Source organism: Ranitomeya variabilis, chromosome 1 (assembly GCF_051348905.1).
Source record: "Ranitomeya variabilis isolate aRanVar5 chromosome 1, aRanVar5.hap1, whole genome shotgun sequence".
NCBI classification, from domain to species: domain Eukaryota; kingdom Metazoa; phylum Chordata; class Amphibia; order Anura; family Dendrobatidae; genus Ranitomeya; species Ranitomeya variabilis.
The window spans coordinates 832,141,040-832,164,324 of record NC_135232.1 but is presented as its reverse complement, the minus strand read 5'-3'; the positions used below and the strand labels follow the sequence as shown (position 1 = coordinate 832,164,324).

The window sequence follows — 23,285 nt, the reverse complement described above, 5'->3', positions numbered from 1 at the left end:
CACAGCAAGCCGTGACGAAATTACGTCACGGCTTGCTGTGATTGGTCCGCGTCCCGGCAACATGGCCGCCATTAACCAATCACAAGCCGTGACGTCACGAGAGGCTGGACACGCGCGCTTTTCAAAATACGTGCATGTCCAGCCTCCCGTGACGTCCCGGCTTGTGATTGGTTAATGGCGGCCATGTTGCCGGGACGTCACTGGAGGCTGGACACGCGCGCTTTTCAAAATACGCGCATGTCCAGCCTCCCGTGACGTCCCGGCTTGTGATTGGTTAATGGCGGCCATGTTGCCGGGACGTCACTGGAGGCTGGGACACGCGCGCTTTTCAAAATACGCGCATGTCCAGCCTCCCGTGACGTCCCGGCTTGTGATTGGTTAATGGCGGCCATGTTGCCGGGACGTCACTGGAGGCTGGACACGCGCGCTTTTCAAAATACGCGCATGTCCAGCCTCCCGTGACGTCCCGGCTTGTGATTGGTTAATGGCGGCCATGTTGCCGGGACGTCACTGGAGGCTGGACACGCGCGCTTTTCAAAATACGCGCATGTCCAGCCTCCCGTGACGTCACGGCTTGTGATTGGTTAATGGCGGCCATGTTGCCGGGACGCGGACCAATCACAGCAAGCCGTGACGTAATTTTCGTCACGGCTTGCTGTGATTGGTCCGCGTCCCGGCAACATGGCCGCCCTGACCAATCACAAGCCGGGACTTCACGTAACCAAGTAAAAGCGCGAAATTTAAACAAACAACGCTGCCGGTTCCCTCGCTGAGGTCCCGGCTGCGTCGGACAGGTGAGTATAGCGATATTTTTTATTTTAATTCTCTTTTTTACACATTATTACATTAATGTTGTTGCGATACCCGATATCACAAAAATATCGGATCTCGGTATCGGAAATTCCGATACAGCAAGTATCGGCCGATACCCGATACTTGCAGTATCGGAATGCTCAACACTATGATTCATAACATTGGTTAAAAAAATTGTTTTGTAACAAAGTTTGCAATTTTTGTAAGCTCATTTTCTTGGCACTTGTCAAAACGTGTGTGGGGTTTAGCAAGAGGGGGCATTGCTTCTTGATGCCCAACATATATACTATTTGCCAAAAAATGATGTATGGTAAATTTGCTTTTCTGATGCATGAACAGGCAAAGGCGTATCAGATTTATATAGAGACCTAGGCACATGCTGTATACAATACTACAAGAAATGGCATATAATGGCACGGAAAAGCTTATTATCATACCTATATGACAATAAAGTTGGCAACTTAAATAACCAAGTGGGACCTCTATTTCCACAGGATTCAAGGTTAAAAGGGTTTCGCAGTTTTGAACGTAATAGATGGTTCCATGTAATGTTTGAGTTTATCATTGTAAGAGAGTTGCAAACTACTTTTTACCACTCTTCCTGTGCTGCTTAAGGCTATCCATGTTTTATATATTTCTGGCTTCATCATCACCTTCTAGTACTTACTCAAGTGAAAACAAAGTGGGTTCATATTTAAGGACCTTAGGAGTCATGCCAAGAGATCACAGCATTAGAACTGGGCACTACAAGGACCATTACACCCTATGTATAGAAAGTTTTGAGTTACCTGCTAAAAGAATTAAATCCTTGATAAAAGCTATCAACATTTTTGTCCTTCAGAATAATGCATGTTATAGGGAGTATACTGTCAGATAAAAAAATACTCTCTTCAACATTGAAATTGCAACACCAAAAAAAGAAGACGTGGTATTATGAAAATCACAAGATTGCTACAGTAGACATTGATTATATTCAAATAATAAAAATGTGGAAGACAAATGTCAAAACGTTTTGATTTATTCAGTGCAGAAATAACCACACTTACTGTGGCTTGTGAAAGTATTCACCCCCTTGGCTTTTTACCTAGTTTGTTACAACATGTTTAAATAATTTTGTAATCCAATTTGTGTGTGATGCATCAACACTAAATAGTCTAAGTTGGGGGAGTGAAGTGGGAAAAATATAGGCATAAAAGAATTTTATGAGCTCAAATAACTAAAAATTGGCATGTGCATATGTATTCACCCCTTTTGCTATGAATCCTCTAAAAATTTCTGTTTCCAGCAATAACCTTCATAAGTCACATGCTTAGCGAATGGAAGTACTTTTCAGCAAGGTAAAGATTTAAATAAAACATAACTTTTAATAATAACCATAATATTAAGGCCAACATACAACAATGCAGACAAGACATAAAGTGCTAGTGCTCATCGTAGCCAGTGCTCATGTAAAAATGGTTTCATCTCACCAGTATATTTTTCACTGCAGGATGAATTCCTTCCCTATAATTCCATGTCGTGCCCCTGCAATGCTTCCAAACTTACAAGGGCAGTACTTCCAAGTATAGCCTGTACAAGTTTACCCAAAAAAAGTTTGTGTGGCCTCCCAACGCATTTCCCTCTCTGGTCGGGGGGTTCATCAGGTGGAGATTTTGATAATGGGAATATAGCTTGGTCTCTTGCAGTGGCAAATAATACCAGAAAATGGGCCTAATCGGTGGTTTAGTGTCCCTACATTTTTTTATTTTTTATTATTTTTAAGTGAAAGGAAGCCCACCTATGTGCAATCTAAGTGTCACATGGTCTGTCAGTATATGCACTCCTTTTCTAAAAGGTCATAGAGGCTGCTACATCACTAACCCCTTAACGATTGTCAATACACATTTTAACGGCGGCAGTTAAGGGTACTTAAACCACAGCACCGCTATTTAATGGCGCTGAGGTTTAAGTGTATAGCACGGCCCAGAGTCGGAATTTCTCCGGGGTCTCGGCTACCGGGACCCAGAGAACATGACTCAGGTTGGTTTTTACCGACTCTGGTGTTGCGATCGCCGTTATTAACGGTATAACGGCGACTGCAAAAAAAAAAGTCCAATTTCCCATTTAATTTCTCTCTCCTCTGATGTGATCGTACATCAGAGGAGAGAGAAATAGGGTCCTCCGATCACCCACCCATGCAGTCCCCCGGGCCGCTGGCATCTTTTTCCAGGAGAAAATGGTGGGCAGTGAGCCCGCCGAAATCTGCAGGCCGGCACCCGGCAACAACAGGAAATTTTTCCGATTGGTTCATTTTGATTACTGTGATCAAGATAAAAATAAAGGGGGGGTTTATTTACTATTATCACCCTCTTAGTTAGGGAAAAAAAATAAAATAAAAAATATATATTCATTCACATTATGTAGAATGCAATCCGCAATTTTTGTGCACATGTTGCGTTTTTTTTCAGCGGAATCGCATTCTGGAAAAAACGCAGCATGTTCATTCTGTGTGTGGAATCGTTGCGATGCTTCCGTTCCCAGTAATGTCTCACGGCAATGACCTGTGATGACGTAGTGGACTGGCGTGATGCTACGTCATCTGGGGTCATTGCCAAGAGGCATTACTGGGAACAGGAGCATCGCGAGGAGCGGGAAGGCTGCATGGGCCGCCTGAAGGTGAGAATATCACGATTTATTTTTTTTTTAAATTATTTTTAACATTAGATCTTTTACTATTGATGCTGCATAGGCAGCATCAATAGTAAAAAGTTGGTCACACGTGTCAAACACTATGTGTGACCAACCTGTCAATCAGTTTTCCAAGCGATGCTACAGATCGCTTGGAAAACGCTAACATTCTGCAAGCTAATTATGCTTGCAAAACGCTAGTGTTTAGCGGGAATGCACATGCCAATTCCGCATGTGTTATACCCGCGGCAGCGAATTGCGGAATTGCCATGGAAACTTCCACGGCAATTCCAGATGTGTGCACATAGCCTTAGGGTTGGTCTAAAGCTAAGGTTAGGCTAAGGCTAGGGTTAGGGTTGGGCTAAAATGAGTTGGCCTAAAGTTAGGGTTAGGGCTAGGGTTAGGGGTAGGGCTAGGTTAAAGTTGGGATTAGGGTTAGGTGTGTGTTAGGATTAGGTTTGTGGTTAGGGTTGCTTTAGGGTTAGGGGTGTGTTGGGGTTAGGGTTGTGGTTAGGGTTATGGTTAGGGTTGGGATTAGGGTTAGGGGTGTGTTGAGGTTAGGGTTGGCTTTAGAATTGGGGGGTTCGACTGTTTAGGTACATCAGGGAGGCTCCAAATGCGACATGGCACCATCATTCATTACAGCCAATTTTGCGTTCAAAAAGTCAAATGGTGCTCCCTCCCTTCTGATCCCTGCCATGCACCCATACAGTGGCTTTTCCCCACAAATGGGTATAAGCGTACTCAGGACAAATTGCACGATAAATTTTGTGGTCCATTTTCTCCTGATACCCTTGTGAAAATAAAAAAAATTGATTACAAAGTACATTTTTTGTGAAAAAAGTTAAATGTTCATTTTTTCCTTCCACATTGCTTTAGGTCACATGAAGCACCTGAAGGGTTAATAAACTTCTTGAATGTGCTTTGAGCACCTTGAGGGGTGCAGTTTTTAGAATGGTGTCAAAATTTTTGCCATATTTCCATTTTTTTCATAAATAAACGCAAGATACATCAAATAAACTTTACCACTAATATGAAGTATAATATGTCACGAAAAAAGTCTCAGAATCAGTGGGATCCGTTGAAGCGATCCAGAGTCATAACCACATAAAGTGACATTGGTCAGAATTTGTAAAAATTGGCTTGGTCATTAAGCAACAAATTGGATCTGTCACTAAGAGGTTAAGCAAGAGGCACCACTAACCAAACAACACCATGAAGACCAAGGTGACCTCCAAATAAGTAAGGAAAAAAGTTGTTGAGAAGCACAAGTCAGGGTTGGGTTTTAAAAAAAATCTAAATCTTTGATAATCTTCTGGAGCGCTATAAAATCCATCAAATGAAAAGAACATGGTTCCACAAGATACCTGCCAAGAGAGGGTTGCCCACCAAAACGCTCAGCCTAGGAAAGGAGGGCATTAAACAGAGAGTCAGCACAGAGACTAAAGATAACCCTGAGGGTGGGGCTTCCACCTGGAATTTCAGGGTTCCATACAGGCAACATTTTCGACTGCCCTTCAGGCTCCGCCCTGTCTCCTCCACAGCTCCGCCTCTATGTCTCGATCTTTCCTCAGTCCCACCTCTCACTCTTGGAAAAATTCTACTTCTGCACCACATCCTCACTAATCACATATTAACAGTTCCCACAGAACACCGGATCACATACAAAGCCATCAGTGTTTATTTGGGCCAAAATATTTCCTAAGCCTGCAACCATGACAAGGTAGACTCTTTTGGCAGGGCCTTATTCTACTGTTAAAAATTTTGTAAAATATCCATTACTCTTTTTAGGTATATTTTTACTTATATTTCTTTAATGGAACTTGTCACATGGAGCAAATACCACCACACCATAACCAGACCACATATTACCACCACATAGTGTCCGAATAATACTACATGCAAGGAGCAAATACCACCACACCATGGCTAGATCACATATTACCTCCTCATAGTGACTGAATAACACCACATACAAGGGACAAATACCACCACACCATGACCAGACCACTTATTACCACCACATAGTGTCCAAATAATACTACATACAAGGAGAAAATACCACCATACTGTGACCAGATCACATATTACCACCATATAGTAATCGAATAATACCACATACAAGGGAAAAAATACAGCCACACCATGACCAGATCATATATTACCATCAGAGTAAGCAAAGGAATGAGTTGTCTCAGGAGATTAGAATGAAAATTATAGACAAATATGTTAAAGGTAAAAGTTATAAGACAATCTCCAAACAGCTTGATGTTCCTATGACTACAGCTGCACATATTGTTCAGAAATTTAAAGGGACTCGGTCACCTGAATTTGGAGGGAACAATCTTCAGCCATAGGGGCGGGGTTTTCGGGTGTTTGATTCACCCTGTCCTTACCCGCTGGCTGCATGCTGGCTGCAATATTGGATTGAAGTTCATTCCCTGTTGTCCATAGTACACGCCTGCGTAAGGCAAGATTGCAGATGCAAGTTATTTATGTGACCATTGTGGATTTTTCTGTCATTAAATGAGGGGTACCAACAATTTTGACCACGTGTTTTGAATATAAATAATTCACCAATCTCTTTCTAAGCGTCAGTTTATAATGCTACAAATAGCTACCGCCAGACACCTAGCATTTCAGCTAACAATCATGCATTTGTAAAGTGTTTATACCAAGTGTATGGTTTTATTGTATTTTTGTGACTGTATTAATATGTGAATCTGAATACAGTTTCATAGATACTAATGTACATAGTTAATGTAACGTATTATGATTAACGTGTAATGTTATTCATGTATAGTATATAGGGAAAGTCTAGGGTTAAGTTTACAATATATAAAGCATAGCATAGGACTTATGGATTAAGTTAGAAAGGGGAAGATTTAGTTGGGGGCATACTAGATATAGGAATTTTAGTGCATACTAAAAGGTAAAGTATGTCAAGCAATTGACTGCTGGGGCAGACAGAGAAAGAAGACAGTTGGTGATTGTTCCAACCCAAAGTGGGAGAAGATAGGGCCAGTAAAAGGTAACCCCTTCCTGGTTTAGTCAGTGAGAGAGGAGAGTTTGTTGGTGACAGTTGCTAGGGGTGGTTCAAGGGGCAGTGGGCTGAACACGGCTTGGGCCAAGACGTTTTGGCAATATGAAGTCGCACAAAACTCCCTAGAGACATTTCTGCAATGTCCGCAGCCTAGGGTTCAAGTCGGGAGCTATGGAGAGCACTGACAACCCTTCCATACAGTGGAAGATGGATGAGGAAACATGTGAGGGAAATGTTGTGGATTTTGGGCATACCGTGGAGCCGTATTGGGAAACCCTGGGACTGACAGAAGGGTCAAGCAAAGGGGTAATCCATAATGAAAGTGAAAACAGGAGTGAAATGTTCTGTATGGAGGAAGCAAGTGACAGAGGGTGCTGTGCCCAATACTGTGTATTAAAGATGGCTGTACTTGAACTGTTCAGTAAAGACAAATTTGTTAAAACAAACCAGGTGTCCTCTATTGAATGTGCAACTGCTCCTGGATCCAGGATCATGGAGACAGCGAAGGCCTACGGCCAAAATGTGAGTGAACTGCACTGCACTCACAGCACATGGGAACTGGGACACCATTTTTTTGTGGGGTATCAGGTTGTGGGAGAACAACAACCCCTCACCCATGACTACCTGCACCTTACACATGGTCGATAATGACTTGTAGAATTGCTACTTCCAATAGGTGGCACTAGAGTTCAAGCCCTCTTCCTCTCTGAAGAGACAATTTGCAGCTTATGCATGTGAAACATCAAAAGGGGTAACAAAAAGAAGGTATACAGTATGCTGATATAGTGTCCTTGTTATAGCTCACTGGAGGATGGGGGATATCTCTGTAGCTCTGAATTCTCCTGTGTGTACTTGTGTCTGCTGTAGGGATCCTGTATCCAGAAGCAATTAGAAATGGAAGCGGTGCAGCAAGAGTCCTCTGGTAAGTCTAACAAGTCTGTGCAACCAGGGCACTTCAGCCGGTAGCCTCCCTGGTATCCGAGTGTGACGTCACAGTAAGAAGCTACGAAGTTCTGCGGTCTCCACAACCTACGCGTTTCAAGGAATTCTAGGTTCCCTTTTGTCAAGGTATGTGGATTGAAGACCACAGGAGAAAATTTAAAGCTCCCAGCTCTGCCCTCACAAATTGATGCACCGGGATAGCACTGCAACTTGAGCCTTCTTGTGAATATTGATAAAAAAGGAAGGGGTGATCTATACAACTTACCACAAAAGTTATTCAATTGCTTAACAAAGTATACAGTATTTGATATATAAAACTGCTGTAAATTTTACATTTGTATGAATGAGCATATAGTTTTAAAATTACTATTTTAATGTGAGATATTTTTAATAAATGAGAAAATATGAATTTTTAAAATATGAACTATATATATATATATATATATATATATATATATATATATATATATATATATATATATATATTCATAAAAAAAGGAACAGCACAACACTACTACTTATCTCTGGGTGCAGAGCCTCCAGGCAACCTGTCCACTGGTCAGCCAAAGTCCATAAAACTCAAAAAAGAAGGCAGCACTCCATTTTTCTTAATAAATGTGCAGGATTTTTATCAGACCCACATGTCTGTGCAACATTTCGGCTCTAAGTGAGCCTTTCTCAAGTGCTCACTGAGAGCCGAAACATGTGGGTCTGATTAAAATCCTGCACATTTATTAAGAAAAATGGAGTGCTGCCTTCTTTTTTGAGTTTCATGTATGTATATATATATATATATATATATATATATATATATAAATATCTGTACTTGGAAGCTTCTTTAGGCAATTATGGTCAGTGTTAATGGATATTAGTATCAACTATGCCACATATCAAATGGCGATGGTGAAAATGTATTAAAATATATTATTATTGGCAGTTATGATGAAGATAATGGTTATTTTTAGCTACAAGGTTACATATAGATATACTGTATACAGTATGTGGAAATATCTAGCAATGAGCTGTATGCATTATTTGCCCAATATTTCCATTGGGTATGTGTTTTTTGCATGAGATTATATAAGAAATAGCAAAAACAGGAGGTACATGCTTGTGTTATGATATGCCCATTTTCTACTTGGTTGCCCTTAAGAATTCTAATTTCTACATACAAAATGTGCATAATAATCTTAATAAAAAATCACATTGTGTCAAAAAGGAGGAGTATCATATGTTTTGGAGGTAGCATAGTGTCAATACTAAAAAATGATGTATGCCCAGGAAATTTTAAATCATCAATTTATGCCCAAGAATTTTCAATCAATATGTATTCGCAACCGGATTGAATAGGTGCATAAAAGGGGAGAAGGGGGAAAAAGAAAGAGAAAATGAGGGAGGAGAGGAAAAGAGTTCTGCACAAAGTTCTATATCATGGTGTAGGCCCTGTAGGGCCAAGGAGTTTAGTGAAAAAATCCATCACAATTCTGCTGTAGACATTTGGCCCAAATAATCCCCTCCCTTCCATTGCTTTGAAACAGTCTGAATGCCATAAAAATTAAGTCCCTTATAGGATTGGTTAAGAACCTCCTTAAAATCACGGGATAAAGGGTGACCTAAAAATCTTTTTTTATTATTAATGTCTTCCTTTACCCTAATGGACAGAATCCGTTTGGTTATGCCCACATAGGTCTTTTGACATGGGCATTGTATGACATAGATGACTCCTATAATGGAGCATGTAATATTGTCTTTGATTTCATATTGTTTGTCCTTTCTGAATTTGTGAAAAACCTTTGATGGAACCTCTTCATTGAACACATTCTACAGCAAGGACAGTGCATGCAGGGTAAGAATCCCCCTTGGTTTAAAAGACAGGTATAGTTTTGTTTAATGGGCATAGGGTTACCTTTACTTGTGGATGCAATACCATTCTCTACAGTTTGTGCACATCTAAAAACAAATCTGGGGTAGGGGAGTAAAAATTCCCCGATGACCTTGCCCTGTTTTAAGATATGCCAATATTTGGAGATGATTTTTAAAATTTTTCCATAGTTATTGTGATATTGTGGGATGATAGGGACTAGACCAACTTACTCTTGTATGCTGCAGGTTGTTGATGATTCTCTGATGGCTTGGCCAAGTTTTGCGCCTCCTTCATTTTGGCCTCCAATAAATCTGGATTATAGCCCTTTGATGTGAAAATTTACAAAATCAACCTCCTCTTTATAATTATTAATATCTGTGCAGCTCCTTTTAATATGGGTGAAATTACCTTTGGGGATGTTCAACAACCTTGTCGGCAAGTGACAACTTGTGAGAGGCATAAAACTATTTGAGATCATATCTTTGCAGAAACTCTTAGTAATCAAGTTGGTATGGTCTACCCCTATGCTAGGTCTAGGAAATTCACCACATATGGGAGACTCCCCAAATGTATGGAGGAAGGTGCTGTGGTCAGATGAGATCAAATACTATGTCTGGTGCCAAACCAACACAGCTCATCGTCCCAAGAACACCATCCCCACATTGAAACATGGTGGCAGCATCATGCTGTGAGAAAGGTTTTCGGCAGTAGGGACATGGAAAATGTTCCGAGTTGAGGGGAAGATGGATGGTGCAAAATACAGGGATATTCTTGAGCAGACCAGTTTCAGTCTGTCAGTGATTTGAGACTGGGACAGAGGCTCACTTTCCAACAAGACAGTGACCCAAATCATACTGTTAAAGCAACACTCGATTGGTTTAAGAGGAAATGTGTAAATGTTTTGGAATAGCCTAGTCAAAGTCCAGACATTAAACCAATTGAGAATCTGTGGTCAGACTTGTAAATTGCTGTTCACCAGATGAAACTATCTACTTTGAAGGAGCTGGAGCTGTTTTGCCTTGAGGAATGGGCAAAAAATCCAAGTGGTAAGATATGGAAACCTTATAGAAACTTATATAAAGCAACTTGCAGCTGTAATTGCTGCAAAAGGAGGCTCTATAAAGTACTGACTTTAGGGTTGTGAATAGATATGCACACTGAAGTTTTCAATATTTTGTACTATTTGTTGTTTGCTTCACAATAAAAAAACCAAATGTTTACAGTTGTAAGCATGTTCTTTACATGAACTGATGCTAACCTTAAAAAAAACAAACAGTGAAATTCCAGGTTGTGAGGTAGCAAAAAGCGGAAAATGCTAGGGGGTGAATATTTTTGCAAGCCACTGTAAATGCCTTGGCATGCTATCAGTAAGGTTATTAATGGGTGTCTGAGGAATGTTCTGATATGTAAATCATCAAGATCCACTGCTGACATTGTAATTGATGACCAATGATGTCCTGGATATGCTGTGTGGGGGACCCGTCCGGAAATACTGCAGGCCATAGAAGAACATTTAGACCAGGCTAACTGGACATAGCACCATAAACAAAATGCAGTTTGCCATTGTCATGTCTAAAAATAGCTCCTTTGACACTGGGAAATGGTTGTACCACTGGCTCCATGAACAAAGAAATGTAAAATAGCAAAAAATGGAGTCTGGCTCAACAGGACAGGATTTTCCTTTTCTTTTCTTTTTCAAAAGAAATTATAGTGCATACAAAAAAAAATGTACATGGTCGACATGACCCAGTCGACGCGTTTCAAAGCAATGTAACACTGAGCTGATAGTTTACCTAACTGAAGACGAGAGGAGTTTGGCTATCATACATTATATCACCTGACCCCAAAATCTCAGGAGTAGGACTAGTGTCACATTCAGTTGTGAAGGCATCTTTATGGTGTTGATCATGCTGCCTGTTGAGATTCTCTGAAAGGCACATAGTGATTCATTGTTTACTGTAAGTGAAATTAGATGGTATATACCAAGCTTAAGGCATCAAACAGTGTCTACTGAAATCATCAGAATGCTTTTGCATGAATTGTGCTACAAATCAGAAATCCAGCTACAGGTGTTCCACTGACCTCACGTCATTGCTCTCAAAGGTTATCTTGGTGCAGAACAAGCTGGTGATAGGGGCTGGAATGAAGGTCTATGTTCAGTGATTAATCTAGTTTTAGTCTTTGACACAATGATAGCCTAATATTGGTCCAGAGACCTAGTGGGCTATGCCATGAAAAGGCCTTGATGGGAAAATATGAAAGTATCGCAGTAGCTGTCTTTCAAGACAAAATTGCCAGGACCTATGTTATTCAAGTTACTGTGATCAGCCTGTGTGGCCTAAGCATGATACCATGACCTGCAGCATCTTTAGACATTTCTCCCATTGGACACATCTGGGACGTCATTAGCCGGTAATTGCAAAAGAAGCCGATAGAGTGGAACTCAATGATTTGTTTGCTCAAGTACATTCAACAAGGCAAAACATTCCTCAGACAACCGTTAATTACTTCTTTGATAACATGCCACGGTATGTAAGTCCATGTATTTCTGCATGCATGACTCATTCTTTCAAATTTTGTTTACATTATTTCATAATTTGGATAGTATTAACAATTGTTCCTGTAATTTTTCAAATTCTATGACTTTTCCTCATTGTGTTTCAATTTCAATGATGAGGAGTGAACATTTTAAAAGTAGGACATTAAAATGTGTGAAATAATTGTATATATTTTCTTGAAATTGTATTTCTCAACTCACCACTGCCATCAACGGACAAAGTGTTTTCTTCGTCTTTGAAGTCTGCTGTGAATAACCTTAATGATTCTCTAAAAGTAGATATTACAACATTAACCAGTAGATCAGCCATATTATATTAAATATTTTAGGATATATAGGAGATAAGTAATTTAGTATTTATGTAACATATAAACTAAAATCATGCAGTATCGGCAAATATAGACTATACCGGGCCAAAATGAAGTGATGTTTCTATAAACTACACAAAAAAATGAGTGATCACATTAGATCTCAGGTACGAATGAAGAAGAAATTTAAAGATCCCTATTTACCAATACCCATGTTGATAAATATAAAACCCCTAGCGCTCCAGCAATCAGGTATAGCTACGGAGCATGCAATCTAATATTGAGCATGCAATCACTTATTTTTCATTTGAAGGCATGCAAAGATAATTGAGAGGCCTCATCTACCTTTAAGGCAGACCTACTTTGGCTCTGTGCAAAACTAAACAAAGCTGGTCAATACAAAAAGATTGCTCAAACCAAGCAAAGCACCTTGTAGATGGCATAATCCTATTAAAAATTGGACTTTTAACCCCAAAGCCTGTTTTAACCTTCTTGTCCAGACCACATTTTAAAAATTGGTCATGTGTAAATTTTTTGCAAGAGCTCTGGAATGCTTCCACATATTTCGATGACTATGAGACTGTATTTTCATGACATATTGTGCCTTAAGTTAATGGTAAATTAAGGTTAACATGATTTGCGTTTTTTTTTTTTTTATTAAATATTGAAAACTTGTCAAACTTTTAAAGAATTTGAAATTTTCGAACTATCAATTTGTCTGCCCTTAAAAGAGATAGTCATATGTCACTAAATATACTGTGTGCACAATTATTAAGCATATTTTTGATGATTAATTCCACTATTGAACAACTACAGGAATTTTGGTGAATCCAAAAAGTTAATAAGGTTGAAACCTAAATATTTAAGAAAGTAAATCACTTTATATTTATGTGTACAGAATTACTGAGCAACTATTAGTGCGCAGAATTATTATGCAACTAAATGAAAAACGTAACTTTTACCAACTCAATTGTTTATATTCATCTGTTAAAGTGAAAATAATAACCAAACAACTCAAAATGTACAAAAATACATTTCTGACATCTAAAATATATATATATATATATATATATATATATATATATATATATATATATATATATATATATATATCAGTAACTAATATAGCCACTAGTGTTGAGCGATACCGTCCGATACTTGAAAGTATCGGTATCGGAAAGTATCGGCCGATACCGGCAAAGTATCGGATCCAATCCGATACCGATACCCGATACCAATACAAGTCAATGGGACTCAAGTATCGGACGGTATTCCTGATGGTTCCCAGGGTCTGAAGGAGAGGAAACTCTCCTTCAGGCCCTGGGAACCATATTAATGTGTAAAAGAAAGAATTAAAATAAAAAATATTGCTATACTCACCTCTCCGAGGGAACCGGCAGCGTTGTTTGCTTAAAATTCGCGCTTTTCTTTCCTTACGTGAAGTCCCGGCTTTGTGATTGGTTGCGTCGCAGTCACATGGGCGACGCAACCAATCACAGCAAGCCGTGACGTAATTTCAGGTCCTTAAGGATTTTAAAATTACGTCCCGGCTTTGTGATTGGTTGCGTCGCAGTCACATGGGCGACGCAACCAATCACAGCAAGCCGTGACGTAATTTCAGGCCCTTAAGGATTTTAAAATTACGTCCCGGCTTTGTGATTGGTTGCGTCGCAGTCACATGGGCGACACAACCAATCACAAGCCGTGACGTCACGGGAGGCTGGACACGCGCGCATTTTAAAATGCGCGCTTGTCCAGCCTCCCGTGACGTCCCGGCTTGTGATTGGTTGCGTCGCGGTCAACCAATCACAAGCCAGGAGGCTGGACACGCGCGCATTTTAAAATTTTTAAAATGCGCGCGTGTCCAGCCTCCCGGCTTGTTATTGGTTGACCGCGACGCAACCAATCACAAGCCGCGCGGTCAACCAATCACAAGCCGGGACGTCACGGGAGGCTGGACAAGCGCGCATTTTAAAATGCGCGCGTGTCCAGCCTCCCGGCTTGTGATTGGTTGACCGCGACGCAACCAATCACAAGCCGGGACGTCACGGGAGGCTGGACAAGCGCGCATTTTAAAATGCGCGCGTGTCCAGCCTCCCGTGACGTCACGGCTTGTGATTGGTTGCGTCGCCCATGTGACTGCGACGCAACCAATCACAAAGCCGGGACGTAATTTTAAAATCCTTAAGGGCCTGAAATTACGTCACGGCTTGCTGTGATTGGTTGCGTCGCCCATGTGACTGCGACGCAACCAATCACAAAGCCGGGACGTAATTTTAAAATCCTTAAGGACCTGAAATTACGTCACGGCTTGCTGTGATTGGTTGCGTCGCCCATGTGACTGCGACGCAACCAATCACAAGCCGGGACTTCACGTAAAGGAAAGAAAAGTGCGAATTTTAAACAAAGAACGCTGCCGCTTCCCTCGGTAAGGTGCAGGCTGCGTCGGAGAGGTGAGTATAGCAATATTTTTTATTTTAATTCTCTCTTTTACACATTTTTACATTAATGTTGTTTCGATACCGATACCCGATACCACAAAAGTATCGGATCTCGGTATCGGAATTCCGATACCCGCAAGTATCGGCCGATACCCGATACTTGCGGTATCGGAATGCTCAACACTAATAGCCACCCTTCTTTTGAATAACAGTCATAAGCCTTCCATGCATGGAGGCTGTCAGTTTCTTAATTTGTAGGGCAATCAATTTTTTGTGCAGCACCAACTGCAGCCTCCAAGAGACTGTTCAGAGAGATGTAGAGTTTTTCTTCACTATAAATCTCTGTTTAAGAATGGCCCACATGTTCTCAATAGGGTTCAAGTCAGGCGAGTAAGGGGGTGTTGCCATTATTCTTTCATCATTAAGGCCTTTATTGGAAGCCAAACAATGGAGTACTTCAATAAATGTGATGGAGCACTGTCCTGCATAAAATCATGGTTTTCTTGAAAGATGCAGATTTTTTCCTTCACTAGGATTACAAGAAAACATGTTCTAAAAAATGGCAGTAAGATTGTGAGTTGATTTTGTGTTTTCGACATGTTCAAATAATTCATCTTTAATAATACCAGCCATTAGCAGTACCACACCTCCACCTTCCTGACATCTGAGTTGATGCGGAGGTCTCTGACCATTTCAGTTCCAGCCACGGGCCATTTCATTTGGTCTATCAAGAGTTACTCATCTGCTAAGTCCATAAATCCTTTAAAATATCTGATTTTAGATTTTTCTTGGCCCAGTCTTGATGTTTCAACTTCTATGTCTTGTTTAGTGGTGGTCAATTCAGTTTCAACCTTCCTTACCTTGGCCATATCTCTGAGCACTGAACACCTTGTACTTTTGGGCACTCTAGGGAGGTCGCAACCCTGGAATATGAAAGCACTGAAGGATATTGGGTCTCTGGTCTGTCGCTTCATATTTGATTTTTCTAAAGTATTTGGCAGTTAATGTGTGTCCTTTTTTTACCAACATATTTTTTCTGACTCTGTTGATTGTTTGCAATAGAACTTGTGATGGTTCTGTGATCACATGCCTCAATATTCTGGCAACTTCAAGAGTACTGCATCACTCTGTAAGACTTGTAACAATTTTTGACATGACAGAGTCAGTTACATTTCTTTTTTAGGCCATTTTGCCAGAGGGAAAAAGCTACTTAATAATTTTGCACACCTTGATAGAAGATGTTGTACCGTTAGCTCACACGATCCCTCATAACACAAATACACATCACCTGATCGGCTTCATCCAATAAACATTTATGTTTCTACAGTTTGGAGGTGGAAAATCTGCACAATGCCATGACCCCATTTTAAAAACTGCGCCCTTAAAAGTATTCAAAACCTAATTTAGAAATTTTTTTTAACCCTTAAGGTGTTTCACAGAAATTAAAACAACTGGCAGCTGGAAGAAAAAAATGAAACTTTTCATTCCTTGTTTTACTAAAATGTTTCTTTATCTGCAAATTTTTAAATTTTCATCAGGGTAAAAGGAAAAATTGATACCCCATATGTGGTCAGAAAATACTGTATGGGCAGGGGAAAGTAAGCAACAACAAATGACTTTTGAAAACAATTTTGTCTGGAACAGATTTAGGACATCGTGTCACGTTTGGAGAGCCCCTCATGTGCCAAATTAGCATAAATGTCCAAGTGAACCCATTTTGTAAGCTCCAAACTATTTATCTAGGGAGTGAACATTTTGAATCCATAAGTGATTTGTGAAATTTTATAACATTGGGCTGAGAAAAGCTAAATATTATGGTTTTGTCCATGAAAACTTTTTTAGCCCCAAACTTCTTTGTTTTCCCAAATTTAACAATGTGTGATTTCTGCTGAGTGTGACAATACCATATGGTCAGAAGAATGTACTGTTTGAGAAGGAGTGCAATTTCATTTCTGGAATGCAAATTTGGCTGCAATAGATTGCGCTCACCATGTTGCACTTGCAGAGACCCTAAGATGCCAAAACAGCAAAACACCAACGCTGCAGTGAATAAAAAATAATTACATTTTTACCACTAAAATGTTGCATTAGTCCCAGATTTTACATTTTTACAAGAGTAAATAGGTGAAAATGGCCCCAAAATTTGTTACACAAAATCTTCTCAATGGATCAATATCATATATGTGGCAGTACAGTACTGTTTGGCCACATAGCTGGGCTCGGAAGAGAAGATTCACTATATTACTTCTGAAATACAGTTTTTCGTAAAAAAGTTTGCAGAGCCCCTAAGTTCTAGAACAGCAGACCTTCTTCACTCTAAATTGAACCATTTTGTAAATTACACCCTACTAGGAATTCACCTACAGGAGTATTTGTGGCACCCCAGGAGTCCTGTTGCCACAGTGGCATTGCCTCCCTCACAGGAGGTGATGTCATGCTTGGAAGCAAGGAGGGATCCCCTTACCAGGTAACACCAGCATCCAACACTTTCCTAACTCCAGACCAGAAGGAGGAGCTCTAAAACCTGGTTTCAGAGGAGCTTCCCTATAAGTTCTGGCCAGGAGGCGGAGTTAGTGAGTTTGAGTGAGTAGTCTGAGAGGAGAGGAGGGAAATTGAGGAGAGCCTGGGGAGTGGAGCTGTGACCAAGCTCACCCCAGAGCTGAGCGCCAGAAACTGGACACTGGAGTCCGTGGTTGCATAGGTACAGAAGTCCCGGCAGCTAAATCTGGAGGGCAGGAGACAGCAGGTCTCCTGGCCTATCTAACACCCAGCGGCACAGCAGCATATCAGAGCCTGGAGCCGCCATCAAGGGGTGACACCTGGAACAGGCTCAAGCGACCTGCCATGCAGGTAATGTTTGATTCTAACTGTTAGACAGTGAGAGGGACTTTAGCAGAGCTTAAAGCAGCAAGGACCTAAAAGAACAGTGCAGAAGGAAGGCTTCCGAACCTACCTGGCTAGGTGGATCCTATGTTGCTTCCTGGCTGCCCGGACCCCAACATCACATGTTAGGCTGGTTTCACACTTGCATTTTTATCTGCATGCGTTTTTAAAAAAACGCATGTGTGAAAAAACGCATGTAAACGCGGTAAAACGCATGCGTTTTTTAGACGCATGCGTTTTTATAGAAAAACACAAGAAAACACAAGAAAACACAAGAAAACACAAGAAAACCCTAACCCTAACCCTAACCCTACGCCTACCCCTAACCCTAAACGTTACTAAAATATGTGGCACTGAAATACGTGGCACTGAAATACGTGCAACTGAAATACGTGGTACTTAAATACGTGGCACTTAAATACGTGATACGTGGCACTTAAATACGTGGCACTGAAACACGTGGCACTTAAATACGTGATACGTGGCACTTAAATACGTGGCACTTAAATACGTGATACGTGGCACTTAAATACGTGGCACTGAAACACGTGGCACTTAAATACGTGATACGTGGCACTTAAATACGTGGCACTTAAATATGTGGCACTGAAATACATGATACGTGGCACTTAAATATGTGGCAATTAAATACGTGGCACTGAAATACGTGATACGTGGCACTATGACTGTCAGAAAATGTTCATTAAACGGTTAGGGGTGAGGTTAGGGATAGAGTTAGGGTTAGGGTTTGGATCCCTTTATCACCTTGATGGTGGTGGGTGGCTTTTCAGTGTGTTTTCTGTTTTTTTGCGTTAAAAACGCATGCGTTTTTAACGCAAACAAACGCATATGCTTAAAAACGCATGCGTTTACATAGACAGCAATGCATTTTTTTGCCGCGAAAAAACGCATGCGTTTTTTCGCGGCAAAAAAAAACGCGCAAAAAAATACTACAGGTAGCATTTTTGAAAATGAACGCATGCAGAAAAAAACGCATGCGTTTGAAAACGCGACCAAACGCGTACAAAAAAACGCATGCGTTTTCAATGTTAAATATAGGGGGAAAAACGCATGCGTTTTTTGTGCAAAAAACGTTGCAGACAAAAACGCAAGTGTGAAACCAGCCTTACCCATGCCCCGGACTGCACCTGCAACTAACAAGTAAAGGTAAAGGAAACTGCAGTCCTTGTGTCCTCCAGTCATTTCCTGCACCCTAGTCCTGCACCCCAACATTTACGATCCCTTACAAAACTACACCGGTAGCCCTGGGGCCCTGCTCCACGTGTGGGGAGTAGAACTATCCCAGCTGTATCACCATCGGTCCCAGCGGTCTCCTTAAGCAGCGTCGACCACTCATTGCCGAACACCACAGGTGGCGTCACGTTAAATCCCCTACAAACTTTCCCTCATCATTTTTATTGGATGCCCAGGGCCACGGACCGGGTCACTGCTGCCGTGACAACCCCCCTAAAGACCTGTCTGACCCGGCCAGAGTACCCCACGGCTCTAGCGGGCGCTCCATGTTGTGAGTGAAACTTGCAAATATGTCTGTCATGGCTTGGTTTGGGGATTTAATCCAGTTACCTGTTGCTTCATGGTCGGTTCTTCTGTTTGTCGAGCTACTGCTCTTTTCCTTTCTAAATACTCATTATTCATATTGTCCTTATTCTCCCTTTCTGGTTTCCAGGTGTTTTCCATTTTCCCATTTTGGTTTGCCCTATCACGTTCTGGGTAGGCCTTTTTATATTATCCCTTCATTGCACTTCCTTAATAGCTATACTTCAAAGTGGATTTGTGCTAAGGAGCCGTTTACTGATAGGATTTACCCTGCTAGACTAAGGGTACCGTCACACATTGAAATTTTCATCGCTGCGACGGCACGATCCGTGACGTCGCAGCGATCGTATGAATATCGCTCCAGCGTCGTAGACTGCGGTCACACGTTGCAATCACGGCGCTGGAGCGATGCCGAAGTCCCCGGGTAACCAGGGTAAACATCGGGTAACTAAGCGCAGGGCCGCGCTTAGTAACCCGATGTTTACCCTGGTTACCAGCGTAAACGTAAAAAAACAAACCGTACATGCTCACCCGTCGGTGTCCTTCAGGTCCCTTGCCGTCTGCTTCCTGCTCTGAGTGCAGCCGTACAGTGAGAGCAGATCGCAGCACCGCTGTGATCTGCTCTCACTTTCCGGCCGGCACTCAGAGCAGGAAGCAGACGGCAAGGGACCTGAAGGACACCGACGGGTGAGCATGTACGGTTTGTTTTTTTACGTTTACGCTTGTAACCAGGGTAAACATCGGGTTACTAAGCGCGGCCCTGCGCTTAGCTACCCGATGTTTACCCTGGTTACAAGCGAAGACATCGCTGGATCACTGTCACACACAACGATCCAGCGATGTCAGCGGGTGATCAAGCGACGAAAGAAAGTTCCATACGATCTGCTACGACGTACGATTCTCAGCAGGATCCCTGATCGCTGCTGCGTGTCAGACACTGCGATATCGTAACGATATCGCTAGAACGTCACGAATCGTAACGTCGTAGCGATGGAAATTTCAATGTGTGACGGTACCCTTACACCTTTTATATTCTTGCTCTATGTCTGTCTACCTTCTCAGTTCCCTTTTCTGTTGCCACTTTTAGATTTCTGAAGGGTTTTTCTAGTTTAATTTATATTTTGGTTGTCCTTATTATTCTCCCTTTTCCCTTTTACGAACGAGCTTTAAGTTTCTCACTGTTGGCCTTCGTATCCACCTGTACACCTTCCTCTCCCCTTTTTGGCAGTCTGTTGTTGTCTGGGTTGTCAGGAGGCAAAAGAAATCCCCTTGATGGCCTTTTAGGGAGTCAGGTCTGAGGTGCTGTTTTACTTATGTGGCTAGGGATTGACTAGCTTGTAAATTGGTAAATACTAAATAGGCTCTCCTCGATACAGTAATGCCAAAAAAGAGAGGCATATGGATTTGGGAGAGTAGATTTCACTGTATTTCTTTTGCAAGGGGAGCTATGGCACTTTTTTAGAGCCTTTGTTTTACAAGTAACATGGAAATCCTCTTTATTTCTGATAACAGATTTAGCAGATGACACACCTGAATGGGAACTTGTTTTTTGTGGGTTGAGTTGCAGCTTTTCTTGGTACTATTTTTGGTGCATAACATTTTGGATAACTTTTAAGGCTCTGTTTAAAATTTTCCTAGGCTCTATGCCGAGCACTCACATCGGGATTTCCATCTAAATCTCTGAATCACATTTTTCAGAGATTTAGACTGAAACTCTGATGTAAGCACTCATTGTAGTGCACTGGATAAATATGAACTGAGCATTAAAATTGATCCAAAATGTTACATACCCCTAAATAGTACCAACAAACGCTATACAGAGAATAAAGAAATCAACAGCAGCTTGTTAGGGGACGAGTTCCCACCTCTGCACAGGGGGAATCTCGAGCCATCTCCTCTGCGGTCTCCCATTCCTCTCCTGCCGCAGTGGAGCCTGCTCAGCGGAGACATCGGTCCCAGCATCTGGCTCAGCCTGATACTGTGCGGATAGTTTCTGCTGCTTTCCCAGGCTCAGCCATTGTAGCCAGAACTGGTCAGCGGCGAGCAGACGTCTCTTGGACTAAGTCCTGCTTTTTCCCTTCTGTGCATGCCCAGGGTAAGACCTCTCATTGGAGGTCAGGGGTCACATGCTCAGGTACTGCTGCAGCTCCCATTGGTCCTCTAGGAAGGTCCTGAAGTTGCTCTATTATTGTAGCAGCTTCCATTGGTCCTCTAGGAAGGTCCTGAAGCTGCTGCAGCTATAAAAGGTTTGCATGGCCGCTAGTATCACTTCATGTTATGAGCTTGCTAATTGTGGTCGCGCCTGTATGATTGTATTCAGGGACCAGGATGAAATAAGGCTACTTTCACACTAGCGTCGGGAACAACCCGTCGCTGTGCGTCGGGCCGACGTTCCCGACGCTAGCGTGGTCTGCGCCGCACAACGGGGGCAGCGGATGCATTTTTCCCACGCATCCGCTGCCCCATTGTGAGGTGCGGGGAAGTGCGGGGAGGTGGGGGCGGAGTTCCGGCCGCGCATGCGCGGTCGGAAAAAGCGGACTGTCGGGAGCAAAAAACGTTACATGTAACGTTTTTTTCTCCCGACGGTCCGCTACCACACGCCCAAGCGTCGCAAAACGGACGCGACGTTTGGCAATGCGTCGCAAATGCGTCGCTAATGTTAGTCTATGACGAAAAAACGTATCCAGCAAGAACTTTTGCTGGATGCGTATTTTCGGCAAAACGACGCATTTGCGACGTATTGAGGTTAACGCTAGTGTGAAAGTAGCCTTAGCCCCAGGAATACCGGCACCTCCGGTGAGGAGTTTGTATGATTGTATTCAGGGACCCAGCTGAAATAAGCCCCTAGAATTCCAGCACCTCCGGTGAGGAGTTTTTGTGTGCTTCTCTGTGTGCGTGACCACTGACTGCCTGTTCCCCTGTAATGCTAACAGGGCACAGCGTGTTCTTTTCTGTGTGACTCAGTGAAGTAACTGAGTTCACTTATACCGCCATATAGTGCCGTCATTTTCTAGCAGCAGGTTGTTTCCTGCACGGTAGATCCCAGGCTGCGAACACACCAATTATAACATCCATATTTACTCGGTGCGTTCCGCCAGTCCTCACACAGTTTAAGAATTATTTTATTTTCTCTTTTTTTTTTCCATGCTGTTCTACGTGAGGTATAAGTGATAATATGGCTTTTTGCTTTGGTCCTTTGGTTTGCAGTGATACCAGTTATGTATATATTATGCTTGGCTACTATCACACAGTGAAAAAATCTTTGCCCCCACCCCCCCATATTTTTGCAACACCATATTTTGAAAGCTATAATTTTTTTTTTTCTGATCACAGTTAGTTTTGTTTTTACATAAAAATGTGTATTTATTGGTGTAACATTTTTGTGGATTTTTTTGTTTTTTATTTTGAGGGTTTTTTAATATACGGTATATTTTTACAATTTTATTTAACTTCTTTTTACTTAATCCCTCTATGGAACTTTAACTTTTATTTGTCTGATCCCTAATCTAATGTACTGCAATACATATGCATTGCAATGTTTTAGATCTGTCAGTCTTACGCTGGCAGAACATGTTTTGGACCCTGCTTATGGTAGTGTCTAACATCATACTTGGCAAACCCAGAGGTCATTATATGACCTATCGTTACTAAGACATCTCTTACTCTCCATGATCTCATTGCAGGGTTTCTGATGGGGGAGAGGTGGAGCCCCCTCCCTCTCACAACCTCCTAAATTTCGAAACCACTATTGATTGTGGAATTTAGAGAGTTAAACTGCTAAGGGCAGGGCAGTGCAGCCATGGAGTTTGGCTATGTTTTAAGCCAAGCTCACAGTGATGATCTCCTGTGCCCGCATATTCATCAGGATGTAATGATAGGTCATTTGCAGGAAGTCTCTCAAAATTAGGACTTACCCAGTGTATCCGATAAGGAAAGTGGTTAATATCTAAATCCATTGCTGTGTTTGCCAGAAATCATTCTTTAATAAAATATGCTTATGAAGTGCGTGATACACCCTTAACCCCAACCGTTAGTGTGGCGGAGGAGTTCAGTGCATCTTCCCAGCTATTTGTTTTCCATCTAACGCTACCCTCCTCTTGCTTTTGTACAGCAAAAGCAGTCAAGCAAGGAAGAGAGGGTGGAGAGAGATGGAAAACAAGTAGGTGGGAAGGTGCACTAAGTTGCATGGCCATGCCGTGGATGCACTGAG

General features: G+C 41.8%; 1 protein-coding gene across 2 annotated transcripts in view; it reads right to left on the bottom strand.

Moving 5' to 3' along the window:
- Nucleotides 1-23,285, bottom strand: part of CCDC158 (coiled-coil domain containing 158) — a 175,097-nt gene that overhangs the window by 73,568 nt on the left and 78,244 nt on the right. For both annotated transcript variants that reach the window (XM_077275754.1, XM_077275763.1), the window contains exon 20: nucleotides 12,088-12,155. In XM_077275754.1, the coding sequence (XP_077131869.1) occupies nucleotides 12,088-12,155 (68 nt within the window). The remainder of the gene's footprint in view (nucleotides 1-12,087; nucleotides 12,156-23,285) is intronic.